Source organism: Varanus komodoensis, unplaced genomic scaffold (genome assembly GCF_004798865.1).
Source record: "Varanus komodoensis strain SLA01 unplaced genomic scaffold, ASM479886v1 scaffold57, whole genome shotgun sequence".
Lineage (NCBI taxonomy): Eukaryota > Metazoa > Chordata > Lepidosauria > Squamata > Varanidae > Varanus > Varanus komodoensis.
The window spans coordinates 910,610-928,488 of record NW_025336182.1 but is presented as its reverse complement, the minus strand read 5'-3'; the positions used below and the strand labels follow the sequence as shown (position 1 = coordinate 928,488).

The 17,879-nt window shown below is 54.4% G+C and overlaps 1 protein-coding gene across 1 annotated transcript; it reads right to left on the bottom strand.

Moving 5' to 3' along the window:
• Positions 1-11,207: 11,207 nt before the first annotated feature.
• On the bottom strand, positions 11,208-17,867 carry LAMTOR2 (late endosomal/lysosomal adaptor, MAPK and MTOR activator 2). Its single transcript, XM_044449101.1, has 4 exons — positions 17,602-17,867; positions 16,068-16,230; positions 13,195-13,284; positions 11,208-11,404 (listed from the first exon to the last, which is right to left on the bottom strand). Exons 1-4 carry the CDS (start codon positions 17,667-17,669, stop codon positions 11,348-11,350), a joined length of 378 nt encoding a protein of 125 aa, XP_044305036.1. The 5' UTR covers positions 17,670-17,867; the 3' UTR covers positions 11,208-11,347.
• Positions 17,868-17,879: the final 12 nt, after the last annotated feature.

Genomic DNA, 17,879 nt, shown 5'->3' with positions numbered 1-17,879 from the left:
TAAAACCCGGCACACACTGCTTTTGCATGCAGAGGGCACAACGCTTTTGGTGCACCCTGGATGCTTGGAGGCAGAGAAGTGGCGCTGAAGTTGGAGGTGAAGAAATACTGGGCTAAACCTGTCAGGGTTGTTGTGCAGCACCAGTCCCACTGTGTGTGTGTGTGGGGGGGGAGGAGCCGCAGTAGGAGCCTCGCTGGCTTGCAGCCCACCCTGCGCGGCCCAGCAGCTCTTCAGCCGGGCATTCTCACAACCCACATGCTGCCTGCATGTCCTGGGATCGGGGTGTGTTTATTCTTCTCAATTTCCATCAAAAATGGTACTTGGGGCAGCGAGCAATGAAAAATACCAACTGAGAACAGAATCTGAATTCAGACATAACAAAAGAAATCAATTAGGAAGGCTACCATGAAAGAAGCAAATGTTGCAGCTGGCAATTTTACACTCTCCATGCAATGGCTGTCAGAAGAGCCCCCCCCCCCCCCCCCACACATGGTTGCGTCCCTCCAGCTTGCTTCATCAGCCCGTGCTGGACCACGTGCCACAAGCTGGGAGCCCCCTACTCGTGCTGACCAGGACCTCGGACCCTGCCCCAGCAGCCCGCCCAGTGGCACTCTGGAGTCCAGGCATGCTTGACGCAGGCGGTGAGGAGCCAGGAAGCAAGCCAAGTGCGAGCCCGCCTGCCACGCCGACGAGCTTGGCCAAGGGTGCCGATGCCCCCAGGGCGCTCCCCTGCCAGGGGAGCCTTCCTATGCCGCGAGTGCCATCAAGCCGGTGGCGCTTGTGGCAGCCGCCCGCCTGCGAGGCCCCAGATTCCGTGCTGGGAGAGTCGGGACTGAGGAGCAGGAAGCCGCCTTCATGCAGCACGGAGATCAGCTGCGGAACAAGTGTCCACACCACGTGGGAAGGGGGCTGGGATGTGGGTAGGGGGAGGCTGTCGGGGCTGCTGGTTCTGATGGCTGCAAGCTGCCCCCAGGATTGGAGGTGGGCAGTCCATGCGCACCAGAGGCTGGGGAGCTGGAGCAGGAGGGGCCATGGTGCTTGCACCATGCTAGGGCAGCTGGTTGACCGGCATGGACGCCAAGCGCTGGACTGGGGAAGACCCCCGGATCGGGTCCAGGCGGACTCTGTGCTTGTACTTCTGAGCAATGGGGTGGGGGAATGGGGGTTTCAGCAAGGGAGCTGGGGAACAGCAAGCCTGGCTGGAGGAGCCTCTCTCGCTCCCGCTAAAAGCAGCAGCCGCAGCAGCAGTGAGACCTGGCATGGAGGCGAGGCCAAATCAGGCCTCACGTTCGCACAAGCACGCGCAGGATGGGTCCCCTGCACTGAGCAGCGTGCTGGGCCCATCGGCCCCCTGGGCTGCTCCCAGCTCCACCACTCCGCGCTTCTGCTTCTGAGCCCAGGCACGGGGAGCTCCTTCCCGGCTGAGCTACACAGACCCTCAGCTGCACTTTGCCATGGTCCGCCCTCCAGAACAGGCAGGACAAGAGCCAGAAGAGGGCCGTGCGGCGGGTGCAGCTCTCGCCTTGCATCTGAGCACCACGGAGAGAGAGGCGCGTTCACTGGCATGCCCTTGCCCGGCTGGTGCACTCGAGGGCAGAGAGGAATGAGGGAGGGGCGTGGAGCAGGGCCAGCGGGGGCCTGGCCTGCAGGAACGGGGTGTGCCTGGCAGGCAGAGCCCAGCAGTCCACACCTGCCCCACAGGCCAGGGCTCCCTCACTCCAACCCTGGCGCACACCTGCAAGGCACCCTCGGGCCCACAGCCCCGTGAGCGAGGAACCTGGGCTTGGTTCATAGTGGCGTCCGCATTTTTCAGATTGCTTAGAGTAGCGCACTGGATTCTGCCCTGGAAACTGGCCTTATGCTCGGAGCAGCAATGTCACAAGTGTGGGTAATTCCTGGCCTCCCTGCCATAAACCTAAGTAACTAAGCCAGTTAGACCAGAAGGATGGGATTCGAAAAGCCTGACGACCTCCGGCACCCAGCATCTTGCAGCCTGAGTGTGTCTTGCAGCCTGTGCAACAGAGAGTTCCTGGGCTCAGCATCCGTTTTGAATGTGCTTTTATTTTTTTACAAAAAGAGAACTTGAAATTTGTTCTGTAAAGTCAAAGCTGAATGACATTCAAAAGCAATGAGGTACCTACAGGAATGAGCAGTGAGTTTCCCGTGGTGCTTCAAGGATGGTGATCAGTGCCATTCTCAACACCAAACAGCCCAGAACTACAGTTTGGAGTCTGCCTATCACCGCTAAATAAACGACAATTTCAACATCAATTTTCTAGAGCTGACCTTGGGAGATCTCTTTCTTCATAGGTTCAAGCAGTTCCAGTGCCTTTCCTTGAACAGAAACCCTTGCCAGATTTCGATTATGTTAGAATTCCACCCCCAGGAGGCTTGTCCCGGGGCAATTGCCACTTGATATGCAAAGGGGAAGTCAATCCCCACCTCCAACTTCCAGCAAAGTCCAGGCATGCCTATGCCACACATTTAAACCAATTCTCAGTATAATTGCTTCAGCTAAAGATTACTAAGAACTTCCATAGCAGAAGAGCTAGCAAAAAGTGGGCTAGACAGAACAGCTATTAGGGGGATTCACAACTGGCTACAAAACTGGACTCGGAGAGCACTCTTCAAAGACACCTTCTCAGATTTGGGAGAGGTAACACGTGGGGTACCGCAGGGTCCAGTCCTGTGCTCTTCAACATTTTCATTAATGACTTGGATGAGGAAGTATGGGGAAAAATTAACAAATCTGCAGATGACACAAAACTGGGTGGGATCGTTCATACCCTGGAAGCCAGAAAGAAGATTCAGGGTGATCTTGGTAGGTTAGAATGCTGGACAGAGCAACAGAATGGAATTCAGTAGGGACAAATGACAAATTGTGCACCTAGGAAAAAGAAACCAAATGCATTGTTACAGCAAGGGGAAGACTTGCCTCAACAATATGGCAAAAGAAAAGGATCTTGGTATTGTTGTAGATGACAAGGTAAATATGAGCCAACAATGTGTTGTAGCTGCAAAAGGAGCTAATACTCTTTTAGGCTGCATTCCAAATCCTGTGCAGTCTTAGTTCCCCTCTGCTCAGCACTGGTCAGGCCTCATCTGGAGTACTGGGTCCAATTCTGGGCACCAGAGTTTAAGAACGATGCATAGAAGCTGGAAAAGGTTCAAGGATGATCCAGGGACTGGACACAAATCTTACGAAGAGAGATTGAGAGAACTGGGCATGTTTAGCCTCAAGAAGAGAAGACTGAGGGGAGATAGGAGAGCACTCTCCAAGTCCTTGAAGGACTGCCAGGTCTCTTCTCCACCATCCCAGAGCGCAGGACACAGAATAACAGGCTCAGGTTTCAGGAAGCCACTTCCTGCTGAACCTCAGGGAAATTCCTGCCTGTTAGTGTAGGAGCTAATGGCTTCGGGGTGGGGGGGGGGGGTCTCCCATACTGGAGGCATTCAGAATGCAACGGGACACCCACCGGGGGGTGGGGGGGGTTAACTTGGAGCCCTGCACTGAGTGGTGGTGGGGTGGACCCAGTGGCCTTCTGGCCCCTTCCAACTCTACTATTTTGTGATTCTGTGAGAGTTTGGGAGGGGAGCAGGGAGAAAACCCTCTCACCACACTCTTAATTCCCGGGTGCCTTTGAGGAAATTTTGAGACAACCCAGTGCAACCCAGCTGGTTCAGTGCCGCAGCCTGGATGCCTCCTTCCCGCACATCTCCTGAGACTGTCCAGAGCTAGCAGTGAAGGTGGCCAGGGCATGTGCCATCGCAGACGGCCTCCCAGGGCCGGCGGCTGAGCTCCCACCATGGTCGCAACTGGGCTTCAGCGGGAGAGAGGAGGACATGCCACCGGAGGAGGCTGGGGCCGTGGAGCTGCGCTGATTCCAGTCAGTGCTCGTACCTGCTCAGGATGCCCACAAGCCTCCATATGCTTGGTGAGTTCCAAGAGGCTGGAAGATTCCGTTATTTTAGTACTGTGAAGTTTCAGGATTGCAGGTGTCAAATTGCTGCAGTGGAGCAGCCAAAGTGTGGAGGGGCATCGCCACTTGGATTTTTCACCAGGCCGGCCTCCCGTCCAGATGCCGCCGACACTGCCAGCAGAACAGCGGAGCTGGCTGTGGCAGCCACGCCTCCTGCACAACCGTCAGGACGGGACAGGAAAGGCACCGCCAACTGTAAGACAAGCGCTCTGGAGTTCTCCGGGCAGTCGGCCAGCCACACAGAAAGGTGGACTCAGAGCTCTTGTCCCACACAGGTGAGATTCTTTTGGGATCAGATGAGACTGAGACACTAAAAGATTAACACAACCCCCAACACACGCTCCGGATCATCCACTGCTATTCATATGGCTGGTTCAAGCACCCAGGAAAGCCAGTTGAAAGATTCCCGCAGACTGCAGCAGGCTCTGGAGAGGAGGCTGGACGCTTAAGCAGGCTGCTCATATCAAGTGCATCTCTTTGAAGGTGGAGTGACTAAGCCTGTCCGTATTCAATTGTTCTGTGCGCACATGGAATTCCATATGGAGCCCAGCACTGAGAGCAGCAGAATTTCCCTCGCGGAGAGATGTCTCAGCCGGCGCTGTGAAGTCCTGCCACAGGGATGCCTGAACCTGCCTCTCAGACTGACGTCGCTTGTTCACCAGGACCGATGCATTTGAGGGGGAGCTGAATCTCTGCTGTCACAACACCCCATGACTGCCCCACAGACCTGCAACTGGGGGCTGAGGTTCCTTTCAGGCACATCGATGCCCTGTCCGCTCCAGAGCTCGAGGCCCTCTGCGAATGTCTGCAGGAAGCCCTGGCCCAGCTGCCTACTTTTCCAGTGGGAGCCTCCCTCTTTTTCATCGAAAAGAAAGACGCCAGTCTGCACCCCTGCATAGTTCACCAGAAACGTTGCCAGGTTATAGTCAAGAACCGGCACCCCCTCCCATTGATTCCAGAACGTTCCGAATGTCTACAGGGAGCCCATCTTCTTACCAAGTTGGGCCCGCAGGGAGCACACAACCTGGGGAGAACATGGGCGGGTGGTGAGTGGAAGACCACGTTCCAGACCCACGATGGTCTTTTTGAGTACCAGGTCACGCCGCTTGGCTTCTGCAGTGCCTCTGCCGCCTTCCAGCATCTCGTTCACGTCTTCCAGGACGTGCTAGACTGTTTTGTTGCCATCTACTTGGACATTCTCATTCTCTCAGAAAATCCAGGCGAACACCACCAGTAGGTCTGCATGGTCCTGCAGCACCACCAAAAGCATCGTGTGCACGCCCACCTGGAAAAGCCCTGTGGCAGGCATTATTGTATGCAGTCAATGGACTTCCTGGGGTACTTGTCTCTCCAGCCAGACTCCAGATGGACCCCTGGAAGGTGTGGGGCACTCTGGACTGGGAGCCACATAAAGACATCAAGGGCATGCAATGCTCCGTGAGGCTTGTGAATTTTTATTGGCGCTTCTCTGGTGCCACCACCAACCCTGTCACCACCCTGCTGAAGAAGCAGACCAAGTTTTCTTGCGCCCCCACGGCACAAGCCGCCTTCGTTATGTTGCAGGAAGCTTTTACCATGGCTCCTTTGCCGAGGCGCCCGGAGCCCAGCCTTCCCTGAGGTGGGCGCTTCCAGCCAAGCTCTGGGGCCACCCTCTTGCAGTGCCAAGGTACCAGGGAACCCCCGCATCCACGTGGCCACCACTCCTGCCAGCTGGCCCTGGCAGGAGGGAACGAAGATGTGTGGGACGAAGAGCCACCGACCTTTAAAGTGACATTTGAAGAATGGTGGCAGCTCTTGGAAGAAGCCACACATTCCATGCAGGTGCTTGCTGACCTCTGGAACTTGGAGCTCTTCCAGGACTTGAAGTGCCTCTCGCCATGTCAAGCCTGCCGTTCTTCGCATGTGCTGACTTCTGGGTCATCAATAGGCCTGGCACCAAGAGCAGGAGGGTGGAGATGTTGCTCCACAGGAATGAGCTGCCTGCAGAAGGCTGCATGAATCCTGCCCCTCTGCTGACCCCTGCCAATTTCCTCCACAGTACCATGGAACAGGATTTCCTCTCCCAGATCTGCCAAGCCCTGCCCACCGACTCCTATGCAGCGGGTCCTCAACTGCCTGAACTAGACCAGGCCAGACTCTGGTTCCGTTTCTGCTAGATGGGTGCCTGTACGTCTAGGGTCACCTCGATGTTCCCAAAGGTCCTCCCAGGGCCAAAGAGCTGTAATGACACCATGAGCCTCTTGAAGCAGGACTCCAGGCTATTCCAAGACACTCGCTCTGATTTTCAAGGCCTTTTGGTGGCCAGCCCTTTGGTCTGATGTCAGGAAGTTTGCCCAGTCCTGCAGACCTGTGCACAGGTCAAGGTTCCTCACTAGAAACCCCAGGTCTTTTGCAACCCCTCCCAACACGTCCCAAGCCATGGCGCATGGTGTCCCTGGACTTCACTGTGGACTGCCCCCATCCCAAGGTCACACTACCATCTCGATAGGGGTGGCCCTGTTTACCTTGGCGCTCATTTTGTCCCTCTTTGTTGCATCCCCAACGCCTCCCAGAAAGCCACTTGTTCCTTCCACATGTCTTCCATTTCCATGGCCTGCCCAATGTGGTTTGCTCTGACTGGGACCCCCAGTTCACCTCCTGCTTCTGGGCAGTCTTCTCAGAACTCCCGAGTGTCCAAAGGAGGTTATCGCTGGCTTATCACCTGCAGATGAATAGGTAAAGCAGGTATTGGAGCACTATCTCTACGGCTTCCTCCATTGCCATCAAGAGGACTGGGTTGACCTCCTGCCCTCAGTGGTGTGTCCATACAATAACGCCTGCCACAGGACAGTGCCTCTTCTCTGCCCCTTTTGGCTACTGCCCTCGAGATCACCCATGCACCCCAGCCACAGCTTTAGTTCTGTCCACCAATGACTGTCACTCACGTCCAGGAAGTTCACAGTGAACCGACCCATTTCCCGGACCAAGTCACGGCCAACTACAAGACCCAGGGTGAACTGACAAAGCTGAGAGGGGCCCACCATCAAGGTGGGGGACGAGGTCTGGCTTTCCCTGGAACACCACCAGTCCCACCACCCCTGCCAAACTGGACCGATATCAAGGGCACTGCCCAATCATCCAGCAGGTAAATCCTGTGACCTTTAAACTGGACTGTCCTGATACCCTCAAGATCCACCCCATCTCCCAGCTGAAACCCAGCCATCCCAAACCATTCCCAGGCTGCACCTTTCTGCCACCTCCACCCACAGAAGTTGATGGACATGAGAATACCACGTGCCCCAAACCCTGGACTCAAGGAAGCCTTGTGGCAAGCTCTTCTACCCGGTGGATCGGGAGGGCCGTGGAACAGAGGAGCAATCCTGGGAACCAGTTGAAAACATTCATGCCCCACCAAGGTCTGTGCCTTCCACCATGCACACCCTGATGTTGTGAGCCATTTGTCTCCCTCTGGCAGCAACAGTTGTACCAGTGTTTTCTCCTTTAATTCTGTTTATTGTCATACAAGCTTCCAAGTAAAATGTTGAACTATGTCTGCACTTCATTAGCCAAAGCTTCCCTTATGAACCCTTCTGGGTGCCAGCCGTGGAGGAAGGGCACTGCTGAAGCAGGCATGTTGACGCTCCTCCCTCCGTGCCCCCAGCCAGGCTCCGTGCTGACTTTGCCGCCAAGCCACTGGGCCATTGCCCGCAAGCTCCCCACTGGAGGAAGTAGCCATTTCGGCATCCTGACCTGTGGGTGGCACCTCGAGACCATGCCCCAGCTCAGCTTGCTCTGAGACCACCTCCCTTTCCACATCCCGCCCTGGGAGTAGCAGCTCTCCAGCTATCCCAGGGGAGAGTTGCTGCGGATGCTTCCGTGTCCTTGGGCTGATCTCGTCATGTGGCAGCCCCTGCCTGGTTCCAAGACCTTGAGCCTTGTCTTGAGGTTGGACTGTGTGACAAACCAGCTCCAGTTTGGCCTCAGAATCTGAATCCTCATGAGAACAGCCACTGAGCGCTCTGTCTGAGTGTGCATGAGCTTGGACAGGATGTGTGTGCATCACACCAAAGATGCCAGGTCCATGGAGCCCCTTTCCCGAGTGGCGGCGGGGGTGGGGGGGAGATACTGTCAGTACCAGGACCTGGTCCTGTGAGTGCCTGCAGAACCAGGGGCGTTTTTGCAGGCACTTGCAGGGAACAGCTGAGAGGCAATCCTGCGGTGCGCCTGGAAGGAGCGGCTAAGAGGCCTCTGCCACGGCAACGCATGCCGTTCCTACAACGGCTTGTGCTCTGGCTCTCGCCTCTCCGTGCCTGGCTCCTCGTCCCTGCCTGGCTCCGGCCCCTCTCCAGTTGCTCCTGCCTCACTCGCGCCACGCTCCAGCCCAGTCCCCCCGTCCCTGTGGCCTTCCTCCTCAACCTGGACCTCCTTTGTGTGACTAGATCCCCAGCACTGACCATGCTGCCAGCCTCCAGCCCTCCGTGCCGACAGAGGGCAGCCTCGTGCCAGCACCCTGGCCCCAGCGTCGTGCCCACCCGTCAGCCACCCACGCCCTGCTCCCCGCGGCCTGCCGGGCCAGCTCGGCAAGGGCATGGGAAGCTCCTCTGGCCGGGGGCAAGAGGTTCTTTGTGATCCTCAAGAAATAACAACCCTGCACCATGGACTACTTACAGGAGACCATTTATTGTTGTGCAACAGTCAGGGCAGTAGCTGGGTTACCAAAGCTTACAGTGCACTGCATGGATCAGCTGGGATGGATGGGCCGGCGGGGTCACCTTGGAGCCCTCTGACCAAGAGCACAGAGCAAACGGCTGGCTCGTGCAGGTCACCTGTTCGTGGCACAGCACATGCGCCCAGCAGCCGCCTACATTACAGCGCAATTAGGAGACGGGATTACACGGATCAATAAGGCACCGTGGAGGCCAACTGTCTGTGCAGGTGCTGACATCGCTGGAGCGCAGTGAGCTCCGAGGGCGCAGCTGTCTGGCCCAGCAAAGCTGCTCGCTCCCGTGTGTCTCGCCCCCACTGCGGGTGCCAGGGCCGGTGGGCTGGTCAGGGGGGCGTTCAAGGGTGCGGGCGCAGCTGCACGTCAGCCCTCTCCCCGTCCGTCCCACTGCAGGGAACCCCTCTAGGGAAGGCGCGCAAGCCTGGCCAGGGGAGCGACCGCTCAGGCTCGGCTGGCTGAGGAACGCAAACAGGACAGCAACACTTCACTTGCCAAGCGAGGGCTGCCTGCCGGGGAGCCGCAGACCCGGCCTGCGTCCTCAGGGTCCCAGCCTGCTGCACCCGCAGCCGGTGAAGCAGGTGCACTGCTCACCCTGGGAGGGGGGCTGCAGCCGACTGGAAGCCCGCGGCGCAGTCCGTGGCCCAGGCCAGCGTGCCTCCCTTCTGCTCCACCATCCCAGGATGGCTTTGGCCTCTCAGAGCACACCGCAAAGTGTGTGGCCCACACCTGCAAAGATGATGCGCCCCCACGCCACATAAGGATGCCACAAAGGCCCCCCGCCCGTGAACTCGTCCGTGGCTCGGCCTATGCGGTCTTTCGATAATTAGCTGGAAGGGGGAACACTCTCACGCGTGAAGCCGGAAACATGCTTCATGCTTTGCATGTACTTGCGCACATCGACCCTACGGAGTTCAAGGAGACTTCCTTCCAAGCGTGTGCAAGGCAGCAGCCTTAAGTCGACAAGCTGAATGGAGGGCGGAAACAAGCGCTTCTGCCCAGAGTGTTACTGCCACTTTAAGTACCGGGATTCAACTCCAAGCTATTTCTATCAGCTTCTCTTCTAGAACAGGTACTCATTTGAGACTCCAGGGAACCTGACAATTGCTGCCTAGCCTCTCCTGAGAATATGTGGTTGGTGGCAAAAGCCTTGCAGGGCAAACCTGGGCCAGGAGATTTATACAGGCGTGTTCCCCAGCTGGAAATGGTGGGGGGGGGGGGATCTGCATGGGAGAAGGCAGGTGTAGGAAGAGTTAAATAAGACTCACAGTCCAGCAAATGTGTCCTCCCACTGAAAGGAACCACACCTCAAGGAAGGGGCCAAGGCACGGGAGCAGCCGTGGAAGTGCCTTTTGATCCTTTGCTGCCACCAAGAGGATAGCTTCAGTACAGCTTCTCAACTTTGCAACAGAACTAAAAAGCGGACTGTCTCCGGACTTTTCCAACCTGGATTACATCTTCAACACCAGGCCCAGGTTGCAACATGAAATGCAATTCTATGGCAGGGAGTTATGCATGTTTACTTGAAAGTAAGGTCCACTTTGTTCAGTGGAGAATATGCCAAGAAATGGGCTGCAGGACCGTAAATGCGATTTTCTATTGTACACGCCCATCTCTCATCTGTGTAAGCAATACTCCCCCTTTTGCTTTTGTGCTCTAGCAGACACAGAAGGGAAGTCCAGGCATCACCCACTCGAGACCCCAATCCACCAGGCGATTGCCAATAGGAATCATGGAATAGTAGAGCTGGAAGGGGCCATGAAGGCCATCGGGTCCGACCCCTGCTGTTGCAGGACACCAGTTCACACCATCCCACTCCAATGGCTGCCCGATTTCTTTCTGAACTCTCCAGTGTGGGAGCGCCCACCACCTCTCTGGGCAGCTGATTCCACTGCTGTGTTGCTCTGACCATGAGGAAGCTTTTCCTGATGTCCAGCCTGAATCTGGGTTGTCGCAGCTTGAGCTGATTATTCTGTGTCCCGCACTCTGGCATCAGCAAGAAGAGATCTTGGCCCTCCTCTTTGTGACAGCCTTTGAGGTACTTAGAGAGGGGTATCATGTCCCCCTCAGTCTTCTCTTCTCAAGGCTAGGCATGCCCAGCTCCCTCAGTGTCTTCTCACAGGGCAGCGCTTCCAAAGCCTGGATCATTTTGGTTGCCCTCCTCTAGACCCTTTCCTGCATCTTTCTTAAATCTTGGTGTCCAGAACTGAACACAATATTCCAGAGGTGGTCTGACTAGTGAGGAGTACAAAGGAACTACTACTTCTCATGATTTGGAAGTAATATTTCTGTTCATGCACCCCAAAATAGCATTTGCCATTTTGGCGGCTGCATCGCATTTTATGTTCTACCCACTGCTTCCCATCCTTCCATTTTGTTAACAACTCAGCCTTGCTTTTATGAAATGATTTGTTAATTTTTATTGTTAGCAGCTCAGCATTACACTGAAGAATCTTTGGATTGCAAAATGTTCTCCAATGTGGCCCCAGCCCCTTCCACCCGTCCTCAAAGAGACAGAACTCAAGCACTAAGAATACCCTTTTATTCTCTTCCCACTGCTATTTTCATTTTTGAAATACATGCGATCCACAAGGCTGCTGGGAGGTGCAGCCTGCAAGGCAAAATGCTTCTCTGGAGATCAGCCTTGAGCGAGAGAAGTCCTGCCAGCTCAGGAAGCAGCCACCTGGGTGAGGGGGTCCTCAAGGTACTGGACCAAAGCCTGAGCCTGGAAAAAGCACAAGGTCAGGCCGGCTGAACACGCAGTTGCCACACAATTCCAATAAGCTGGACCCAGCTTCGTCCAGATGTCAGCCCTCACCTGAACTGCAATTAGGAACCAGAGCTCCAAACGGCCCCACAGACAGACAGAACAGACAAGAAGCAGCTGTTGCTTTGCTTGCAGGGCTGTGCCTGAACTGCAATCAGGAACCAGAGCTCCAAATGGCCCCACAGAACAGACAAGAAGCAGCTGTTGCTTTGCTTGCAGGGCTGTGGCGTCTAGAGGGACAACGGCACCCCCATGCCGAGGGGCAAGTGGGAGGCGGCTGGAGAGAACGGCAGCAGGCCAGCCTCTGGGGAGCAGCTGCACCAGCTACTGAGGGCAGCATGACTGGGAGAGGGTCCTGTGCTTTGGCAGGAGACACCCTGCAGGCCAGGCCACAGAACAAAAATCTAGCGTCCACGCCAGAGATCCATTTACAGGCAGCCTCTCACCAGCCTGGGCCTGCACTCACTTGGTCTCAGCCACTGAGCTTTGCCCAGATGAACTGCCTCTTGTGGTCCCTCCTCTGCCTGGGAGCAGCGCTGCACCGTCTCAGGAAAGGAAGGGCCACATCCCAGCCACGAGCAGCTAAGCTCCTGCTGCCCTCCTGCCAGCACAGTCATTTTGCATAGTCAGCCCCCAACTGGCGGGGTTGCCACGCTGGGTGAACCTGGCCACTGTGCGTTATGTGAGGGTTAAACAACTGGTGGCCAGGCTAGTGTGACATGAATGTACAAACTGGTACCGGTGGGTGCTGCAGCTCACCAAGGGTTAAATCTGACACCAGTACAGGAGTTGGTGACCCAGTCTGTGAGTCTTGTGAACCAGGGCTGCAAGGTTTGTCTCTTGGTTTCTTTGCACCATTTTAATTCTGATTCTTGTAGATAGCAGCATCACACTGACTACGAAGGGTCCCCCTCTTGAGCTTCGGAGCGCGGACACTGCCGCTCAGCAGAGACCCTTGGAGAGCTGCAGCAAGCCCAAACTGGCCAGGGATACCACCAGGCGGAGAGAAGATGGGAGGCGGGAGGCGGAGCAAAGCAACCATGACATGCCTGGCCAGCTGCTGGGTGCTAAACTTCATTGTTCACGCATTGTGGTGATTCAGCACGAAGGGTTGCCCTGGTGTGCAAGCCCACCCCATGTCTCTTGTGGGATTTGTTCCTATGTAAACAGGGGTTCGATTATCCCCTTACTTACTCTGAATGTTCTCTGAGAAATGAGCCCCACCAAATTCAATGGGATGAACTCCCAGAAAACTGTACATCAGAGCCCTTGTCTACAACTGGCCTTGAATCAACATGTAATGCACTTTAACCCTCAATTTCTACAAGAACAAAGACTCTTGTGTCAACTTAAAAACCAAGTAGTCTGACACACACGTCTTCCCAATTTATGCAGACACACCTTTTCACCCATTCCCCTCCCCACTTTCATTTGCATTGTTCAAAAATTGCAATAAACTAGTTAAAACAAAGAGTAAACACCAGAAGACTAGCCATGTCCGCCTGAAACAGGCTTTGACCCACCAGACCTTCCTGCTCGAAAGACCTCCCGACCTTCACATTCCCGCTGGACGCTTGGCTGGAGTTGCTGCAGCCCTCGCATCACAGCCCGGGTGACCAGTTCCGGCACAGCCACTTCCGTGCGCCCCTCCCAGGCAAACTGCCCGCCAGAGCAGAGCCAGGCCCGTAAGCAGCAGGGGCGCACACAGAGCCGAGCAAGCACCTCAGGGCCAGCCGGGGGCACCTCACCTTTGCTTTCAGCATGCCAAAGCCCACCGTCTCCTTCGCGTACATACACAGCAGCAGGTTGGCGACTCTGGTGATCGCGACACGGCCCTCCTGGGGATTTGTTTGCGGGGAGGGGGAGATGAAAAGGAGGGGGAAAAAGAATGTGAGGGCATACAAAAACGGTCCAGACTGTACAACTGGTAGGCTTCCCACCCGAGAAGTGTTGCCCTGTGCCAGGGCGGGCAACTTGCGGCCCTTCAGATGCGCTGCTCGGCGACTCCCATCAGCCCTAACGAGCACAGGCGGGAGCTGTGGGACAAAATGTCCAGGGAGCCGAAAGTTGCTGAACCCCGCGCTACACCCCGACTGCGCAGCTGGCCGTTCGGGAGTGCCGATGGACGGCCACGAGGATGGGTGACACTGGACCCAAGAAACAGACGCCCCACCACCAAGGACTGTGCACAGCTGGCACTCACAGGCCTCCTTTGGTGACACAGTAGTTGGGACGCTTGCACAACATCTGCGGTGAGTATTCCGTGACCACAACCGCCAGGCTACACAGCGACAAGCATCCAGTCCAACACATCGTGTCCACTGGTTAAAGGAGCACCTGTCTACCTGCAGAACTCAGCAGGTGGCAGGCTGCTCAGCAGAGAACACGAAACATGCGCCCAGCAACGGGCGGAGGATTGATTCGACAGCGGTGCCAAACCACGGCTGGCAGAGCGTGCCTGTTTCCTGAAGCATCTGAATTGGCAGGCTCTGTGATTGGAAAGGAGTCAGCTAGTCAAAAAGGGAAGGCATATTTGAAGCAGGTGTGCAAATCATCACTTCTGCCAGCTGGGCTTTGTGCCGTCACCTGAACTGACCACCTCCAAGAGATTCCTAACACATGTTTAAGAACCTCCTCCTACAGAAAGTGGAAAGAGGAACTAAATGACAGGCTATCCCTGACTTGATACTAACCAACAGGGAGGATTTAGTGGACAAGGTGGCACTGGATAACCTTCCTTGACTGGGTAACCAATGTGGTGGATTGTGGAAATGCTGTGGACATAATCTATCTTGAATACAGCAAAGCATTTGACCAAGTGCCCCATGATCTCCTGATTAGCAAACTAGGTAAAAGTGGGCAAGATGGAACAACTGTCAGGTGGATCCACAGGTGGCTACAGAACGGGACTCAAAGGAGTGCTCATCCAAGGCACCTTGTCAAACCGATGCAGGATTCGGTCCTAGACCCAGTGCTCTTTAACATATGAATCACTTGGATGAGGAAGTGCAGGGAACAATGTTTAGATTTGCAGATGACCTGAAATTGGGTAGGATAGCTAATACCCTTGAAAACAAAAATAAGATTTAAGGTAGCTTGGTAGGTTGTGCTGGGCTGAAAACAACAGAATGAAATTCAGCAGTGACAAATACCCTACTCTGCCCCAAGGACAAAGAAACCAAATGCATCATTACAAGAAGGGAAATACTTAGCTCAACAATACTGCAAGTGAGAACGATCTTGGAATTATTGTAGGTCACAAGTTGAGTAAGAGTCAACAGTGTGATGTAACTGCTATTCTAGGCTGCATTATTAGAAGTATCACTTCCAAATCGCATGAAATACTAGTTCCCCTTTACTCAACACTTGTTAGGCCTCCTCTGGAGGACTGTGTCCAGCTCTGGGCTCCAGAGTTTAAGAAAAGTGCAGGCAAGCTGGAAAGGGTTCAGAGGAGGGCAACAAGGGTGATTCAAGGACTGGAAACAAAGCCCTTTGAAGAGAGATAGAAAGAACTGGGCAGCTTTAGCCTCAAGAAGACTGAGGAGAGACATCATAGCATTCCACAGGTACCTGAAAAGCTGTCATGAAAAGGAAGGACAGGATCTCTTCTCAATAATCTCAGAATGCATGACATGGAATAATGGGTTCAAGTTAGAGAAAGCCAGATTTTGGCTAGGTAACAGGAAGAATTTCCTGATCATTAGAGCAGTACAACGGGCCCAATGAACTAGGGAGGTTGTGGGCATTCAAGAAGCAATTGGACAGCAATCTGAGGTGGATGGTTCGACTTGATCTCTTGCAATAGGCAGGGTGTTGGAGCCAATGGCCCTCTGGCCCTCCCAACTCTACTAGTCTATGATTCTATGAGGAAGTGCAGGAAACGATTACTAGATTTGCAGATGACATAAAACTGTGTGGGATACCCAGTACTCCGGAAGACAGAAAGAAGATTCAAGGTGATCTTGATAGATTTAAGCACTGGGCTGAAAACAACAGAGTGAAATTTAATAAGGACAAATGTCAGGTTCTGCAACTAGGACAAAGAAGTCAAATGTATGGTTGTACAAGAGGGGGAATACTTGGCTCAACCATACTGCATGTCAGAAGAATCTTGAAATTGTTACAGATCAAAACCTGAATTTCAGTCAACTGTGTGATGCTACTACAAATGCTATTTTAGAATGCATCGACAGAAGTGCCACTTGCAAATCATCTGAAGCACTAGTTCTTCTCTACTGAGCCTCATCTAGAACACCATGTTCAGTTTTGGACACCACAGTTTAGGAAAGATGCAGACAAGCTGGAAAGAGTCTTGAGGAGGGCAACCAGGATGACTTGGGGACCAGAAAGAAAGCCCTGTGAAGAGAGACTGAGTTGCAGGAAACCAGATTCTGCCTGAACATTAGGAAGAACTACCTGACTGTTAGAGCAGTACACAATGCAACCAATGGCCCAGGGAGGTGGTGGGCTCTCCCAGACTGGAGCCATTCAGGGCCCAAGTGCACAGCCACCTGAGATGGACGGCTTAAGGTGGAGCCCCCCCCCCCCCTTCTAGCTCTGCTCCTCCATGATTCTGTGCTAACAGAGCAGGCTTCAAGCATACAAAACTTAGGAGACATACCATGCAGTCCATAAGGATGAACTTCAAGTTGTCCTCATTGAATGCCTGGTGCCCATTCTTGTCATAAGCCACCCAAATGTTGCTGGCAATGGCAGCTGTGACTCTGGCATCCGTGTCTCCATAACCGGAATATGCAAGGAGTGAGCCTTCATTGTTCAGAAGCCTGGGGTGAGAAGAACTGCAAGAATTAGAAGCCACGGGTATCGTGGGCATTCACTTATTTACTAAGAATATCTAAATGTTTCTCGCCCTTCTTAAAACCTCAAAGTGACTTGTGGCATGTTATAAACCAATACAGTACAACGTCTGGACAAACTGATAATAGGAAACAACAGGATAATATTTCAATATTCATTGGAAGTACACGACTATGCCAGGGAGACGATTCCAGAGGAAGGACATGTCACAAAGTAAGTCTGCTGTCATATAGTTGCCAGCTGATACTACAGAGCAGCGGTTTTCATTGCTGGTCTGTGAAAAAGCCGCCGTCACGCGTGCCCAAGACAGGGGCATCTCACTTGCCACACCCACTGTGGGGCTCACTGTGCTCTTGCTGCAGATTCCTCAAGGGGAACCAGTGCCATGCCAGGTCAGCTCCCTGGGCAGGGACCTGAGACCAGGCCTTCTCCTTTCTCTGTTGTTTTCTGCTAGGCTGGGAAGTGCTGAGGCAGGCTTGTGCTATGGGAGTGTGTTCTCAGCCAATCTGTGCTGGTATGTATGGGGGTTTGACTAGGGTGGGGTTCATTGTATTTCAGTATTTAACATAATGAATATTATTATATTAAGTAACTCTGAATGATTTTGTATTGCTGTGTTATTAATATTGTATCTGCATTCATATTTGCTATAAGCATAGTACTGCATTTGTATTTTGTATTTTGCTGTTGTAAATTTGTGATCAAGCATTCTTGAAAAGAAGCAACAGCAGTTTTTGCAGTAGCCTTGAATTACATATTGCTCTCTAAAAATTTCAGTTGTATACAATTGCATTTAATTTCAGTATTGTATTCTTTTATTAGCATTTTACTGCTCAGTTTCTTGATATTTTAGAGATTTTTTTGGTACAACATTTAAAAACTAATACACAAAATGCCATATTATGTATATAAGGCTTTTTATTTCTGCCTCAGCGGCCCCCAAAACAATTTTCGTATTTTGGCCGATCCCCAACGGTTAAAAGCTTGAAAACCACGGCTTTAGAGCACCCTTTAGATTGGAGAACAATAGAAAGGCGGTCCTTGGTGGGGTCCAGGGAGGGTAGCGCAGCCCACCAACGCCGGGAACTAGCCCACCTCCACGCCGGCCAGCCGGCGACGGAGCGCGGGGCCATCTGTACCCACGCAGGGCAGCTCCCGCCGGAGCTTCCCTACGAGCGCTCCTCGTCGCCCGAGCCCGAGCGCCCTCCCACCGTTCGCGCGCCAGTATCGCGACCGCCGCCGCCCCCGGCCCGGCCCGGCCCCCGCAGGCTGCGCCGGCGGCTGGTACTCGCCGGGCCGGGCCGCGCCGCACTCTGCCCCCGCCGCCGCCGACTCACAGGGTGCTCTGGACCCCTCCGGTGTTAGCCTGGCTCAGCACCTGCGTCAGGGCCTTGGGGCGCAGCATGGCCAGGCAGGAGGCGCGGCCGCTCTCGCCGGCTCCGATCCCGGAACCCTTCGCCGAAGCGGAGGAGGCGCCGCGCTTCCGGGAACGGCTAGAGCGGCTTCCTGCCGAGCCGCCAGCCGCAAGCCGGGACGCTCCTCCGACGAGCACGGGCTCTGGGGGCGCCCCTTCCCCGCGGCGGCCGGTTCTCCCACGCCGAGCGAACGCGCCGCG